Source organism: Antedon bifida, chromosome 5, assembly GCF_963402885.1.
Source record: "Antedon bifida chromosome 5, ecAntBifi1.1, whole genome shotgun sequence".
In the NCBI taxonomy this organism is placed as follows: Eukaryota; Metazoa; Echinodermata; class Crinoidea; order Comatulida; family Antedonidae; genus Antedon; species Antedon bifida.
Window position 1 is genome coordinate 28,257,682 of NC_136230.1, and position 16,050 is coordinate 28,273,731.

Sequence of the window (16,050 nt, forward strand, 5' to 3'; positions counted from 1 at the left end):
ATTTAAGATCACAAACTATATTTAATGTAAAAATAATACTATATGGTCCTATTGCGATAACTTTTTTCGTCTTGAAACGGTCAAAAATGTGAAAAATAAGTCGAAATCTAATAATTATAGCGGCCCGCTATAAATCCCAAAATGCATTGCACGCGGATTGATATTTTTGTTTTTCTTCTGTAATTCGCCCACTTTTCGATCGATCGTGAGGCCAAAACAAATGGAAGACTCCTAACTTTTCAGCGAAAATACCGGGTTTTCCCCAATTTGTATCAACGGAGTCTGGCAAAAATAGAAAGACAATTAATGCAGCAAATATACAACATCAGGCTAGGTATATAGCTAGCGTACGATGTTCGTATGTTACCGATGTTTACCAGCTAGGCCTACAAAACTACAGTAAGACTGTCCACGAGAGGTCGATCGCCGCGAGCTACTTAAGTAGTGCATTGTTTCTCACTTTTTATAATAATAGAATTAATGATTTCAAGGTCATGTACAAATAAATTTATGAATATCACTAATAATAATAATTTAACTATTATTTTGAAAACATGTTAACATTTAACAACGTTCAAAATCAATGTTACATGTACAATTTAAAGCTTTATTTATTATAAATAAAAAAAACTAAGCCAATGTTTATCGGCAATTAAATTAGTTTTCATAAGTTTTACCACGGCCTAAAAAAAGGAGTTCGTGTTTGGTGCTCTTTAATATTTTATTCATTTGAAGTTTTGATTTAGCCTACGCAACACATTCGTTCTTACCTTTAATTTACTTTTATTTGCCGATACCTACCGACAACAATCATGCCTATTGGTGATCGTTTATGGAAGAGAATGGAAGAGTAAGGAAACACTTTACTTTTTAGTACTACTCCTAGCCTACTCCAGTATCGATCGACCAGAAGAAAACTACTACTCTACTGTGTTGTCTACATGCGAGTATAAAAATATGGGTCTTACTCTTGGAGCTGCAACCCAGGAGACTTATCACGTATCATTTGGACATATGCCACTTTAGAAACTGGTACAATAGTCAATCAGTGTATACTTGTTGTTCCACCAATATTACCGTAGAACTGGCTTATATACCGCCCAGTCTAGGCCGGGAACCTTACACAGGAAACCCTGCTGGCTATAAGGCTAGTGTACAGTATCTAACACCAGGGGAACGTGCGTTCGTTCCGTCTAATGTCATTCGTTCAAAGAACCCGCTACGGCACCGGTCAGTAACGCACGTGACCTCGGGTCACACTTAGGGTCGACCCATTATTATATAAGGGGGTTTCATTACACTAGGCCTAGTTTTGTTAGATAGAAGTCTGAATAACTTATTATAGTAAACTGTTTCCTTACTCTTCCATTCTTTTCCATAGCCGGTCACCAATAGGCATGATGGATGTTGTCGGTATGTAGGAAAATAAAGGCAAATTATCAAGATACTGAAGGCACTGAATGAAAGCAATCGAAACTAAATCAAAACGTCAAATGAATTTATAAAATATTAAAGAGCGCCAAACACGAACTCCTTTTTTAGGCCATGGGAAAACTTATCAAAACTAAATTAATTGCCAAACAAACGTTGATTTTTTTAAAATCTATATTAAATAAAGCTTTAAATAAGATATAATAATGGATAATGATATATTGGAATAGATTAAAGTTTAGATTAATTAGATTTCAATTTGAATTGTTATATTTTTAATTAAAGCGGCTGTATCATCAAAGTTTATGATAAACAATAGAGACCACGTGGGCCGCGTGGCAGAGGGCCGCGCTGATTGTTGAACTGAAAATATTAAAGAGCGCCAAACATTTTTTAGGCCATGGGAAAAGACTTATAACTTCGATCAAGGCAATTGTCATATTAGTAATTACAGTTTTTCCGTTGAGTACTTATTTATTCGGAGTATTTTGAGCATACTAATAGAAGCAATAAGTAGTCAAAACTTCACGTTTTACAATGAATGACTACGACAATTCAATCGAGCAGTATTATTTTTCAATCTATGTTTATGACCCCTATGTGGCGGTATATTCAGACTTATTTAGTTGAAACATTTTATTATTTAGTGATTTACCATACAAAATAAAACACAAAAGATCAAGTGTATTTATATTTTTTACAATTCCATGTTTAAAATAATTTAGGCCCTATACAGTATTATTTAAATCATGATCAATTTAATTATAAATTTTCAAAAGATATTAATACAAAAATGATATTTTAAGAATATTGATAATATTAGGGAATATAAAGTATACTTAAAACAAGCTCACGATAACGATCCACAATAAAATCTATTCAGTAAAATTACCGTAGTCGAGTATAAAATAACAGTTTTATCCTTAATAATAAAACATAATACGACAACTTCAGTATTAACTTAAGTGACGAAAACGCGTAAACAATGTTATAGTTAAAATCATGCTTTGTTTTTGAAAATCGAAACACTAAAAATGAATGAAATGTGTTTATAGATTGTGTAAGTAGATGTACGGTGTTATTGAATTTGTACGATTTTGAGTTGTATTTTGTGCACACTACCCATTCGTAGAGTATTCATTGACTTTGCGCGCGTGGTCTTCTCACTGCATGGTCTTTAGAAACACCAATCTGCACTACACTACACCATAGTCAATTTCTATTGACTATGACTACACTATCTTTGATTAAGTTCATCTTTTTCAAAACGCCCTCTCTTGACTGAGGCGCGTGGGACTATTCCATTTTATTATATCACAATCAATCGTCGACTTAAAATAAACGTTTCACTTGAAAATTACAGTCTTGCAGTAACGGTCAATTTATTTTTAGTGAATTTTATTCGTTAATTTTATATGACTCAGCATTCTTAAGGAGCTACCTTCACCAGGTCCTCCAGCAAATCTACAAGGTGCAACTTTTATTGAATTTTAATAGCATTCGGAAACAAATCAGTTATTTCGTGGACCAAGATCTTCATATTTTCTAGACCGGTGCTATTTAGAAAATAATATATCATTAAAATCTTTCTAAGATATTTTACACAAACACACAAACAGGAAACGTGAATCAACAAATAAATGCTTTATACACAAATTAATAATCTTATCGCACATGTTTTACTAAATTGTCAGCGAGAAAAGTCAATGATCACACTTGTATCACACTTGTATCATGAATTGAATTGAGACTGCTCCTTATCGTTTGATAGCAACAATTTCGTACGGCTTAGGAGAGCGTGTGAGACCAGGAATGCAGTCGTTTACAGACGGTATAGGCTGCCCATCAGGTATCTTAAAGGTAAACCGCTGCACGAGGTTTGCCGTGAAAAGAAATAGTTCCATTCTTGCCATAAGCTCACCAGCACAAATTCTTCTTCCTGAAAGTTAAATGCATATAGTGTTTTAGAATCCAATTACAGGACCATTACAAAGTGTCCCTTCCTTAGATCAAGCGTAGGCCTAACTCCCGAGGATAGGGCGTAGTTCCCCTCGTTCGTAGTTATATTACATAGTACCGTAACAATCTAGTTCCCACTTGAACGCAACGCAAGGACAGACGTACGCGCAACCAATCACAAGCGATGGATTATCCGAACTGCCGCTTGCCATTGGTCAACTTACAATACTAGTGGAAACCAAGCTATTAGTATAATAATAATAGCACATAATTGGTATGCATACCTGCGCCATACGGCATGAACGCCTCTTTTCTCTTTATGCTACTTAGATCATCTGACAAAAACCGTTCAGGCCTAAATTCTGATGGTTCTTCCCAGTTGTCAGGGTTACGATGGACGCTCCATACGCTCGTTATTATGGAAGTTCCTGCGGGAATTGTGTATCCGTTTAATTTTACATCCTCTGCGCATAATCTTCCAAACAGTGGACCAGCATTACTTAGACGTTGTACCTCAAATATTGTTGCCTCTAGATAAGGCAACGAATGCCGACTGTTCCATGTTGGCTTCTTTTCCTGACCCAAGACCTCGTCTATCTCTTGCTGCACCTATCAAATCAAAATAAAATCAAATCTTTATTTGTTCCATATATAACATATATACATGGAAAAATTGTTTTCCTCGACAGAAAATATGGTAAAACATTCACAATTACATCATTCATAGAAAATACACAATAGTAGAGATATTTTTTAAACCAAAATCAAACATTTTAACAAACAGAAATCAAAAAGGTGATGTCCGTTTCAGGAGATAATAATCAGTTGTGTTTCACTGTACTTACTAATACTTTACTGGATTAAGAGTATACTTAAGTGTCTCTAATACCTTTTTCTGAACATCAGGAAAATTCACCAAGTAGATTATAATCCACATGATAGTACAAGCAGTGGTTTCAGTTCCAGCTATGAACAGATCAATAACGGACCGCCATAACAAGTCCATTCTAAAAACATCCAGATCTACTTCTTTCTTGTTGGCTTCAACGATGTACGCGTCAATCAGATCTCTGACATGCGCAGGATCATACGTCTCCTGATGCTGTTGCACCATATCGTCAATGAAGGTTTTGAGTTCCTGGACTGCGTTACGAAAATCTGTAAACATGGGTGTGTGATATAAAGCTGGGATAATGTTGACAGGGTTGGTAAGGGTGGTGTTTTTGAAGAGATATCGAATTGATTCAATAAGTTTCATAAACTTAGGGTCACGATATTCGAATCTATCGCCGAAACAGACAGTACAAACTACGTTAGAAACAGAGTTGTGTACGCTGTTCAGTGGATTAAAGGAGTCGTCGTAGGTGTCCATCTCCTGGCATAGATAGTCTGCCTCGAGGTTGATTCTTTTCTCCAAGCTGCTGTTTTCAAGAGACATATTTCGAAGAGCACCAACCAACGTCGTCGGTCGCTCCAAGGTTTACCATTATCAAAAACAATGCTACCTGAAAATAATTATACAGAAAGGCGTTTTACCTTACAGATTATCGCAGACTTAAAACTACCGATTATATAATAAATTGAGTGATGAGCTTATAAACACATGTAATCGAAAAGGTTGTTAGGCCTACCTTTAATACCAAAACTTAATTTTATAATCGGTACCGTCTGTCTGTCGGAAACCTTATCTCCTTGTTCTTTCAGTAAGCATTTCACGGCGTCAATACTCGTTAAAAACACAGAGCTAGGCCTTGTCCACCCAAGATTCACAGATAAAACACCTCCATACTTCTTCCTCCATTTCTCAATCGTCAAATACGACTCTTTTTCCAGTTGTAAAAGTGAACCAACAATAGGCCATGGAGTAGGACCTGGTGGTAGTTTGCCAGACTTTCCACTCGACTTCAGCAACCAGAATGTTAAGACACATATAGCAAGAACTAACACAGCAGTTTGTATATTAACTAAGGCTGACACTGTTTGCAATAACACCATTTTTGTTGTTTTCACAACTAGGCTTTAGTCACGACTGTCGTTTTCAATACAACTGCACAATGACCTTCCCGGATTAAACGTCCTGAATGCGTTGACCTAGATGCTACAAATCTCTTAAATCCAACTATATCCCTTTCAGGTCAATTTTAAATATCGTAACCTAAACTTTTATGACAATTAAATTAAAATTTAGTTTTCCGACAGTAGCCAATCTCTTTTAAGGAGTTACAATCATACTATATAGTGCTTTATGTAATAAAACAACTCACTTTAAATAAATAAAAATAAATTGATAACGAATTGGATACATTCGTTTTTCAAAGATAATCATGAACATGTTATTGGTATACAGAACGCCTATAAATAATTAGTTTGTAACTAATGCTTGGTTCCCACTAGAGACGCAACACAAGGACGTAACGCAACGTAAGTGAGTTGACCAATCACACGCGATGGATTATTTTAACTGTCGTTTGTCATTGGTCAACACGCTAGCGTTGCGTTTACGTCCTTGTGTTGCGTCCTAGTGGGAACCAAGCTTAAGTAAATTAGTTACTTTGAGTTTATATGAACTTTGAAGAAAAAAAAACATCTCTATGCTACTGATAAGAGGCATTTATTTTATTGGCATTACACACAATTCAGTGCATACATAAGTTATTATAAGTTTAAGTTATCTGTGATCTACGACTGTACTGTATTTACAGTACTTACTATCGCAAAAAAGTTATTTGCTAAAGATTAAAAAAAAAGTGTAGATATCCCATAGTAATCCCATAACAATAGATATCTATACAAAAATGTGTATAGAAATACCATAGTATTAGTAATCCCACCTATACAATAATATTTTATGAAACAGATTTTAGGAAATAATAAACAATCTCTATAAATAATTTTTGCGTATTATATCTTGGTTGAACTGGTTGAAATAAAATAAGGCTATTATTAGTCATGTCTGATAGATTATTATTTTTCTATTTTTTTCTCTTTCATGTTGAAATGAAAAAAACCTTAAAACACTATAATAAATTTGTGTGTGACTGATTTTAGTTAAGGTTATCAATTTTTCTATTTATTTTTCTTTTACATTTTATGAACTGGTTGGATTGAAAGAATATCAAATCCTTTTGCCATTACAGCGGCTGTCGCCTCACAGAGTAGTAATCGACTTGTGTTGATCTTGATAATTTTACCTGCAAAAAAGTTTGAAAAAGTGACTGGCAAGAAGAGTGCAACCTGTAACCTATTGACCCTTGACCTAGAGCAACAAAGTACCAGTATTGTTATAGGTATAAATAATTATCTCTGCACATGGTTTGCACGAGGTAAAAAGTAAAATATTTTGTTTTAAGGTACTTACTACATACAGAAAAAAATTGAACCTCCCATAAGGGGACACTTTTCCATGAAACAAATGAGGGGCAATATATTGCCAACCCCTGTTCAAGGGACACAAAGTGTTCCACTGCACATTTTTGTTTGATTGATTGTGATCCATTTTTATTGATACCGAAATAAATATATTTATGTAACATTTAAACTGATGAAGGGCTAAAGCTCTGCAAATTATTCTGGCTATTTTACTTTATCATTTTGATTTAGCTTTTTGCTTATTTATTTTGTATCTCCATTGAGATCCAGCCACTGATACCCACAGCATTGTCATTTTTTCAGTGCTTATTTTATTTTGTATCTCCATTGAGATCAAGCAATGGAGACCCACAGCATTGTCATTTTTTCAGTGCTTATATTATTTTTATCTCCATTGAGATCCAGCTACTGATACCCACAACATTGTCATTTTTTTTCAGTAATTTGCCTTTGGATTTATATATGTAAATATTACTATTTACTTACCAGTTTGGCGATCTTTCTCGACACAATAACAGTTATCATAGAATTCTGTGAAAGTTGTAGCAATCTCGTACAAGAAATCACAAAGGGAGTGTAAAAACAAGTCATCTAAGATTTTGGAAATTACTTCTGGGAATCTAGCTAGGCATTTTGCCAACTTCCATTCCTTCTCATGCTCTAGCACAACAGGAGTGGTCTTAGCTGCAGTCTTTAGCACCTTTACACTGACATTGGCTAGCCTAGCTATAGATCTGAAAACAAAGTTATAAAATAACAGTGCTGAGGAGGTTTACGTACCAATTGAAGTAATTTATGTCAGGGACCTAAGTTAAAAGGTCAGATATTTGCACAGTAAAACAAAAACACTATTGTTGGACCATTGTCTGGTTTTCAAATTAATTTTAAACTATAAAGCTCTGTCTACACTATCAAACTTTATATAACAACACAATGTGATGTGCCCATATATGGATGATGGATCATGATGATGTCATATCTCTACCATATTTGAGCACATCACTACCATATTTGGGCACATCACACTTTTTTTGTCAAACTAGTTTGATGGTGTAGACAGAGCTTAATAAACACATAGAACGTACTTTATCCTTGTGTATGCGTAAAGCAAATATACAGCTGTGTTTCCTTTATCATCTAACATCTGTAATAGATAAAAAATAAAACAAACAAATGAAATTAATATATAAAATATTAAAAATGACAATTAGGTGATCATACTTCATTGGCACTATGCACTGAGGTCATATTAGGTCATTCAATGACTGGTTAGTGGCTGATAACTAGTAGACTCATTGCATGCTTCATAGGCTGTTTATATAATTATTATTTTGAATTTTTTGTTGGTAATCATATACACTGTTTATTGCAGTAAATGCCCCATAAACTAAAATCATACATTATTGTAGAAATAAAAACAGTTACTGCAGTATCTGTAGTATAAGAATTTTACCACGATTACTAATAATATACTATTTTAATATGGTACATTATACTGTTTTTATTTATTTATTTAATTATTTATCTATTTCAAATTTTTTTCGTTTTAAGGGGCTTTGCGTCTAAAGCATTAGCTTACAGCTTAACCCCATTCACAACTTCAATTAATTTTGCATGTACTTTGTATTATCTGAGATTGTGAATAAAGTTATATATTATATATTTTGTTTATACATTTAGGCAAATTGCCAAGGATAACCATAAACGAATTCATTCACTATCCTTCTTAAAGGTCCTGTTCACAAACAAGATGGTCTTTGGGAGTGGAGTTGTAAAATGAAAAAATCCTGACAGAACTTCAACCCAGATTGGTAGCCAAGCATCATAACCACCGAGCCACAACTCCACCCCATGGAGAGATACAGCAATGATTGTAAACGTTACCTTATCAAATGAAAACACATAATCATTGACTCGATTATGCGAGAGGTCAGCGTACTTGATGCATCCATACGCTATGGCTTCCTCGGCTGCTTTCATTTCTTCAGCAGTCAACACCTAAACAAGAAAATATAAATGCTATAATAACAGATAATGCAAAATAACTCCTACCCTTAATTAGACAATATGATGTAAATAGCATGTGAACAGTCCCACTCTACACGTTGGACCATAAATGACTGATCATGGTCAATCTATAATATGAGAGAGATAGAGTTTGTACCGTAGTTTGCATATATGGAGTGATCAAAAAGACAGGTTGTGGGGATGCAGGTATCTTTCCTAGTTGTCTAAACAATTACAAGATGCCTGTAAATGTAATGCATAACATTCAGATGCTTAATGGTAAAAAGAAGAAATGTACAAATTTCAATGATTGCCTCAATAAATGTATAATGCAAAAATTACCTTGTCGCGTCCTCTTTCAACAAGTTTTTCTCGTGATCGTTTAATTCCTTCATCAAGCAAGTCTGCCAGTCGTACGGTATCTCCTGAACGAGTTTTAAATTTTTTTCTGAAAATGTCAATTTTGATAATACATTCAAACTTCAAATATAACATTGTAATAATAATTAATCAGTTAAATAGTGAACAACATACAGCAAGTTACGGTACACATTTTTGTAATGATTTATAAGAATGTTTCACTTGTTGAGTCACTTACTTGTCCTCTCCGAGCACAACTCCAAATGCGACATGCTCAGCTCGCGTATTTCTCGCATCATAATATCCAGCTTTTTTTGCACAAGCAAAAAGACAATCAAAGTGAACACCCTGTAATTAATAAAATAATTTGTTTAACCAAGTTTCCTTCTATTTAAACAAAAATTTCAATTATAATAGGAACATTATTTTGTGTTTATATTTCTTTCCTTATTTTATAATTTTATTTTTAGGAAATTGAATAATAAATTGAATATGTATAAAAATGCACTGACTGGTTAATTATTAATTAAAAAAAACTGATATGCCTTCCATAGTATATTAAAGCAATAAACAGTATTTGAATACTGTACCAGCAATAAACTGACTGGTTAATAATTTTAAAAAAAAATAAATAAAAATTCAATTTTTTTTAAAGAAAATATAAAAACAGGTTTTATGCAAATATTTTCCAAAAAAAATTCACAACACAATTTTATTTTTTTTAGAAAATAAAATATAAAAAACAGGTTTTATGTAAGTATTTTAAAACTATATTTGAAACCTACCTGGCCAGCGTCTACTACATAAATCAGCCATTCACCCAATTCCTCAAACAGCCGATGTTTTATGGTTGCCATATCTGACGTGTCATATGTAAAACCGCCGTCGGATTTAACAATCGTAAGCGGGATAGGGGCACCAGGTGCAAACATCACCTTTCTTCCTTCATCCTCTTCAAGCATACCTAATTTAACATACAGGTGGTGTTTAGTAAATTTACATAAATTCAAAATGATGTCAAATAAACTGTACATATTACACATATACTGTAAACACCATTCCAAAATTGGTCCTTCCTGTATAAACCACAGTTTACCATCTAAAGCCCTGTCTACACTATCAAACAAGTTTGACAAAAAAAAGTGTGATGTGCCCATATATGGTAGTGACATGCTTCAATATGGTAGTGATATGACATCTTTTGTCACATAGAGTTTGATAGTGTAGACAAGCAAAAACTTATTTATGAATAAATTTATGATAAATGACAGAGAATTACACAATGCAGCATTCGGCCTTTCCAATTGATCGAACGGTGTGAGTTTACCAGTTTAGGAAGAGTTGGGTTAGTATTATTATAATATAGATTTTAGATTACATACCTTTTTCTTCCAATTCTGCCACAACAGATTGCATTCGTTCTTGATAAAACGATTCCCCACGGGGTACTAAATTTTTCACGCTGAGTCGAGCATATATCTTGTTGAACTCATGCTTTGATATGTCGCATATCATAGTCCACGCTTTAATAAAATCTGGTTCCTTTGACTGTAATTTTACAACGCTTTCGTAAGCTCTTTTCTTGAAGTCGGCATCTTCATCAAATCGTTTCTTTGATTCCTAGAAAATAAATTAAAAATATTATTTATTGAAAATTAAAAGCACTGTTATCTTCTACATAATTGCATTAATGTCATGATGCAAATTGGAAAATGGCAAATTATCGAAAAATGGCAAATTATCGGAAAATGGCAAATTATCGGAAAATGACAAATTATCATAAAACAATTAATGACATTCTAAAAAAAAGCAAGTCCGACATATTCTAAATAATAAATTCTTGTTCATATTTCTTATATAAAATAATAAAAAGTTCTTTTAAAAATTTAACATGATCGCACCTTGTAAAACGCCTGTAAATCCTTAACTGGTGGAGACTCATTCAAGTAGTTCGGAAACTTGTCTTGTAGGTGTGCTATCAACATACCAAACTGTGTACCCCAATCTCCAAGATGGTTGATCTTTGACACTTTGTGACCTTTGACCCAATAACAAAAAAGTAATTGATTGGATAATCAAATATTAAAACATAATTGAGATAATTTTACAAAAATAAATGATTTGTTTAAGAATATTGAAAATTTCTTTTTGATACAGCTTAATTTGTTAAAAAACTCACCTACGAATTCTAGAAGTCGCGACAGACCTTCTCCGATAATAGTTGACCTTAAGTGACCTACGTGCATCTCTTTGGCGATGTTAGGGGATGACATGTCAAGACAGATGCGTTTCTTTATGCCCACCGGTGGTGGCTTTACCCCGTCAGTCAGAATATCTGAGATGAGTGGCGCGACAAAGCTTCTTTTGATGTAGATGTTAATAAAGCCTGGCCCAGCTATATCCATCTAAAATGTAAAAAATCACTAACTTGTTACAAAAGATATACATTCATATGTAATAAAAAAAATACACAATTCACTCATCATAAATAATAAGGTTGGCTCTGTCTACACTATCAAACTAGTTTGACAAAAAAAGTGTGATGTGCTCAAATATGGTAGTGATAATCCCAAATATGGTAGTGATATGACATCATCATCATGTCCATGTAAGGGCACATCACATTTTGTTGTCACATAAAGTTTGATAGTGTAGACAGAGATTAAGAGTTAGAATTTGACCCAGGCCTTCTGTATGATAGTCAAGTATCCTGACCCCTCTCAATCCTCAATAAGGTAGTGCAGACTATACAGTATCACTATTGTATGTCTACCTTCTCAATGATGTCATTTGTAGGAATTTCCTTCACAATCTCTTGAGCGACATCTCTGGGTGCAGATTTAACTCCAACAGCTTTTAACATCTGAATGGAAGATTAAAGAAACAATTTAATTCATTAAAAATATTAGTTAAATATTTTGATTAAAAGTACTGGTGTGTACTAACGCTTAATGCATCTTGTTATTATTACTGTATGAGGAGAGCCAATAATTTAGATACAAAATAAACCTTACCCCAGACATTGCCATAGCACTGTTACACTGATAGTCACCGTTTTTGCCTGGAGTTATTGCAACTGGGGGGTTCTGGAGCTGAGGGTAGGCATTGTGGATAGCAGTGCAGAAGATTCTAACAAGACATTCTTGTAAATTGGTCATATATGATTTACTTTTGGCCTGCTCATCAGAAATACTCTAAAAAAAAAAAGATATACATTTTTGATGAAAGAAAACAAATCTACAGTTAGTCTATAATTATTTTTATTCAAATTGTCTACTAACATTGTTTACAAACCTTAAGTAAATGCTCAATCCTATATTTAAGTTTTTGGTTCTCTAATTGCAGTTTTTCAGTTTCCTCCGGTGCCTTGTTTTCAGATACCGAAAAGTCTCCATTTTTCAACTTCTCAATTTCAAGTTTTAATCGCTTGATTTCAGCTTCCTGGAAAGATAAGTTTGATTACTACAAAACTAATTTAAACTTTTAAAAAATAACTTAGTTTACAAAGTTCGTTTGATTTGGCGTTCCATTAAATCATAAATAGGTACAAAAGTGGGTATTTCCCACCTCCTAGCTAGGCCTGGTATTGCATTACCCACTACGGGTCAGTAGAGGCCTTGCTTGGTCATTTTGGGTTCTCTATTTTCTAGGCCTGGCTGGCCGGATACGGTACCTAGCTTAGTTTGGCCTATAATTGCTTGATTCTAGTTTAAAAAAAATCTAAATTTAGGCCTAGGTCTATTCATACAATAATTTACCTGTTCAGATGCGCGTTTTGCATATATTTCTATATCTGCCATACTGTGTATCTTTTTCCGTGTGAAGTTTTTCGGCGTATTATTTTTTATCCACGTTTTTTCGTGGAAGCAGAAAATGAAATAGCGCCATCATTCGACCGGGTGGCGTAACATGACAGCAGATAGCAGCTGCCCCCTCTATCTATTGGCCTGCTATACCAAATTTCTAATCTTTCTTTGAAGGATGACTTAATTAACCACCAACAAAATACAGTTATAAAAATACCAACATAATTATTATTATTTTACTATTAATTATAGCTTTGTTAGGTAGGATGGCGTAGCACAGTCTTCTTCGTCTTCTTTACATTCATTATAGTTTTAGCTAGGCCTAGGCCTGGCCCTAGCTAGCCAACCTGACATGCAGTAAAGCATGAATGAGGAGAGTTTGAGGTGAAGTGACTGTGTAGGCCAACTACAAAAAGTACTGTATATTATTACAGTATTATCCTAATCAAAGGTCGAATGTAAAATTTACATTAAAATGTAGAAATCGGTTGACTTTAGTTACCAGCTGAAAAGTGTGATGTGCACTGCTTTTTTTTTGTCTGAATAAAACTTTACTGTGTCATCAGATAGGCCTAGTAAATTAGTATATTGGGTGAATCAAAGAACCTGGCTACAGTAGCAGCACAGCAGTGCACATCACACTTTTCAGCTGGTAACTAAAGTCAACCGATTTCTACATTTTAATGTAAACTTTTCTATTTACTATTAATATTATATAGGCTACTAATATAATAATTAAATGATACAATATTTGTTTGTTTTGTAGGTAGGCCTACAGATGAAAAGATCATGTTCAACATTCAAAAGAAGATAAACCGTGATATTCTGTAGCCTATTATTAACACAAAATTGTACACAATAGTCAAAATATTGAACTTTTTAAAATTGAACATAAATGCCACAATGTTACAACGCCATTACCATTGTTGCAGACAGTTATTGACGTTCAAAAGCTCTAAAATAAACTGTTGGGCAGCAGCTGGAATCACAAGGCCATTCACGTCTAACGATGGTAAAGTTCAACGGATATACGATTGTATAATTGGAGGTAAAAGACACGGATTGGCTGAAGGAATTACGCTTGTTGAGTCCACACATTCTAAGAAGAAGAAGCAGGCGCAAGAACTACTGACAGCCGTGTTGGCTAAATTGAAAGTCAGAGACAATCCACACCGAACAAACACTTTCCGAATAGGTACAGTGGGCTACTGCACCTTTGTGCTACTGGGATTAGAACATGGCAATGCTAACCACTGGTTGAATAAACCTTAAAGCTATGTCTCCACTATCAAAATAGTTTGACCAAAATATGTGATGTGCCCAAATATGGTGGTGATATACCCAAATATGTCAGTGATATGACATCATCATGTCAATATATGGGAACATTTTTTTTGTTGTCACATAAAGTTTGATAGTGTAGACAAAGCTTTAAGATAATCTGTGACATGATATTAATGTACTGTGTACTGTTTAGTGTATTGATTATGTATTCATTTTCTTCTTCCTATTCCCAGGTTTGACTGGACCTCCAGGTACTGGAAAATCAACATTAATTGAAGCGTTAGGCAAACACCTGACAGCAAAGGACCACAAGGTGGCGGTGTTGGCCGTAGACCCGTCATCGTCACTAACAGGTGGTAGGTATGAGGTATTCAAAACCGGGTTGCATTAACATATTAATATCTGATTTCTAATTGAATTTAAAATTTATACCTTTGATTCTTCAGGATCATTGCTTGGTGACAAAACTAGAATGCATGAGCTTTCACGGGATCCTAATGCTTTCATCCGTGCGTCGCCATCATGCGGCTCGCTAGGAGGTGTAGCAAGGAACACCAACGATGCGGTGGTGTTGTGTGAAGGGGCTGGATATGACACTATCATCATTGAAACAATTGGTAAACACTTTTTGTTCGAGGCTGAAATTTGAGAGTTTGGGAGGCATTCTGTGGATAAGATAGCTCTGCTAAATATGGCCATAATATACAGTAATAAAAAGGATCAAAATCAGTAAAAAACTAGCATACTTTACCAAAAAATGTTTGGAATTACTGTACTAATTTTTTTGTTCTGTTTCTGATTTTCTTGCCAAACACGGAACTAAAGTCCTGTCATAAACTTGTCTGAATCTAAAGCTTTGAATTTTGTAGGCGTTGGACAATCTGAGTATGCAGTGGCAGACATGGTTGATATGTTTGTTCTTATTGTACCCCCTGCTGGTGGGGATGAGCTGCAGGGGTTAAAGCGAGGCATTGTGGAAATGGCCGACTTGATCCTCGTCAACAAATCGGATGGAGAGCTCCTTATTCCTGCTCGACGAATGAAAGCTGAATACACGAGCGCAATGAAGTTGTTGAGGAAGCGGTCTAAAATTTGGATTCCAAAGGTAAAAGATGTTTTCTGTGTGGTTGCCCTGTTCCTCTTCTGGAAACAAGCCTTTGGGCTTAAAGGGTTATCCTCTGCTTTCATGTTTAATTTCTCAAGTTTAATGTTTGTCTTATTCTATGAATTTATTTTCATTCATATGCTGTTTTATATTGTACTGTTCTTGGAAAGCAATAAATATTACTTACAATATTATCATGTTGTCTTTGCATGTTTAGACAATAGTATTTAATATTATTTATTTACTCTTTTGCAGGTTTTGAAATTGTCATCAAAAACAAAAGAAGGCTTACCGGAAGCATGGGATAAAATGTGCGAATTTAAATCGGTGATGACCGAATCCGGAGACCTAATCAGAAAACGGCAACGACAACAAACTGTCTGGATGTGGAATCACATCCGTGAAAACATAATGGATATATTTAAGTCTAATGCGAATGTTTCGAATTCTGTAAACGAGATTGAACGTGAGGTTGGACTTGGTGTCCTTACTCCAGGCCATGGGGCCGATAGACTCTTACAATTATTCAGATTAGGGGTTCAGGAAAACAAATTATGATGGTAAATTAAAGATGATTAAATATTTATGAAATTTATGTAGTAATAGTAGTGTCATTTTGTTAAGATGCAATTACTAACACATCGTGGCATGCTCGTTTACTTCATATTACTGATGATATTTCAGTTAATGATTATTACATCGGGTTTCTCAAGAACATTAGAATGAACA

At 34.4% G+C, this 16,050-nt stretch overlaps 2 protein-coding genes and 1 pseudogene across 8 annotated transcripts; 1 reads left to right on the forward strand and 2 right to left on the reverse strand.

Annotated features, from left to right (window-relative positions):
• Window positions 1-2,923: 2,923 nt before the first annotated feature.
• Window positions 2,924-5,385, reverse strand: LOC144842598 (cytochrome P450 2J4-like; annotated as a pseudogene). Its single transcript, XR_013612139.1, has 4 exons — window positions 5,022-5,385; window positions 4,280-4,895; window positions 3,675-3,999; window positions 2,924-3,370 (listed from the first exon to the last, which is right to left on the reverse strand). The product of XR_013612139.1 is annotated as a cytochrome P450 2J4-like (transcript).
• A 612-nt stretch (window positions 5,386-5,997) lies between these two features.
• On the reverse strand, window positions 5,998-12,980 carry LOC144843673 (arginine--tRNA ligase, cytoplasmic-like). Its single transcript, XM_078700555.1, has 14 exons — window positions 12,885-12,980; window positions 12,421-12,567; window positions 12,141-12,320; window positions 11,900-11,989; window positions 11,306-11,531; window positions 11,028-11,164; window positions 10,509-10,746; window positions 9,912-10,090; window positions 9,365-9,474; window positions 9,109-9,214; window positions 8,644-8,757; window positions 7,845-7,903; window positions 7,246-7,493; window positions 5,998-6,581 (listed from the first exon to the last, which is right to left on the reverse strand). The coding sequence occupies exons 1-14, from the start codon at window positions 12,924-12,926 to the stop codon at window positions 6,472-6,474; spliced, it is 1,986 nt and encodes a 661-aa protein (XP_078556681.1). The 5' UTR covers window positions 12,927-12,980; the 3' UTR covers window positions 5,998-6,471.
• Window positions 12,981-13,030: 50 nt separating this feature from the next.
• LOC144843073 (methylmalonic aciduria type A homolog, mitochondrial-like) lies at window positions 13,031-15,916 on the forward strand. Of its 6 annotated transcripts, none has more exons than XM_078699754.1 (6): window positions 13,031-13,136; window positions 13,699-14,127; window positions 14,450-14,572; window positions 14,663-14,833; window positions 15,086-15,321; window positions 15,577-15,916. In XM_078699754.1, the coding sequence occupies exons 2-6, from the start codon at window positions 13,836-13,838 to the stop codon at window positions 15,877-15,879; spliced, it is 1,125 nt and encodes a 374-aa protein (XP_078555880.1). In that variant the 5' UTR covers window positions 13,031-13,136; window positions 13,699-13,835; the 3' UTR covers window positions 15,880-15,916. The 6 variants fall into 6 exon arrangements, with proteins under 6 accessions (XP_078555880.1, XP_078555879.1, XP_078555884.1 ...); XM_078699753.1 differs by having other exon boundaries at window positions 13,057-13,193; XM_078699758.1 differs by lacking the exon at window positions 13,031-13,136 and adding an exon at window positions 13,169-13,193 and having other exon boundaries at window positions 13,703-14,127.
• Window positions 15,917-16,050: the final 134 nt, after the last annotated feature.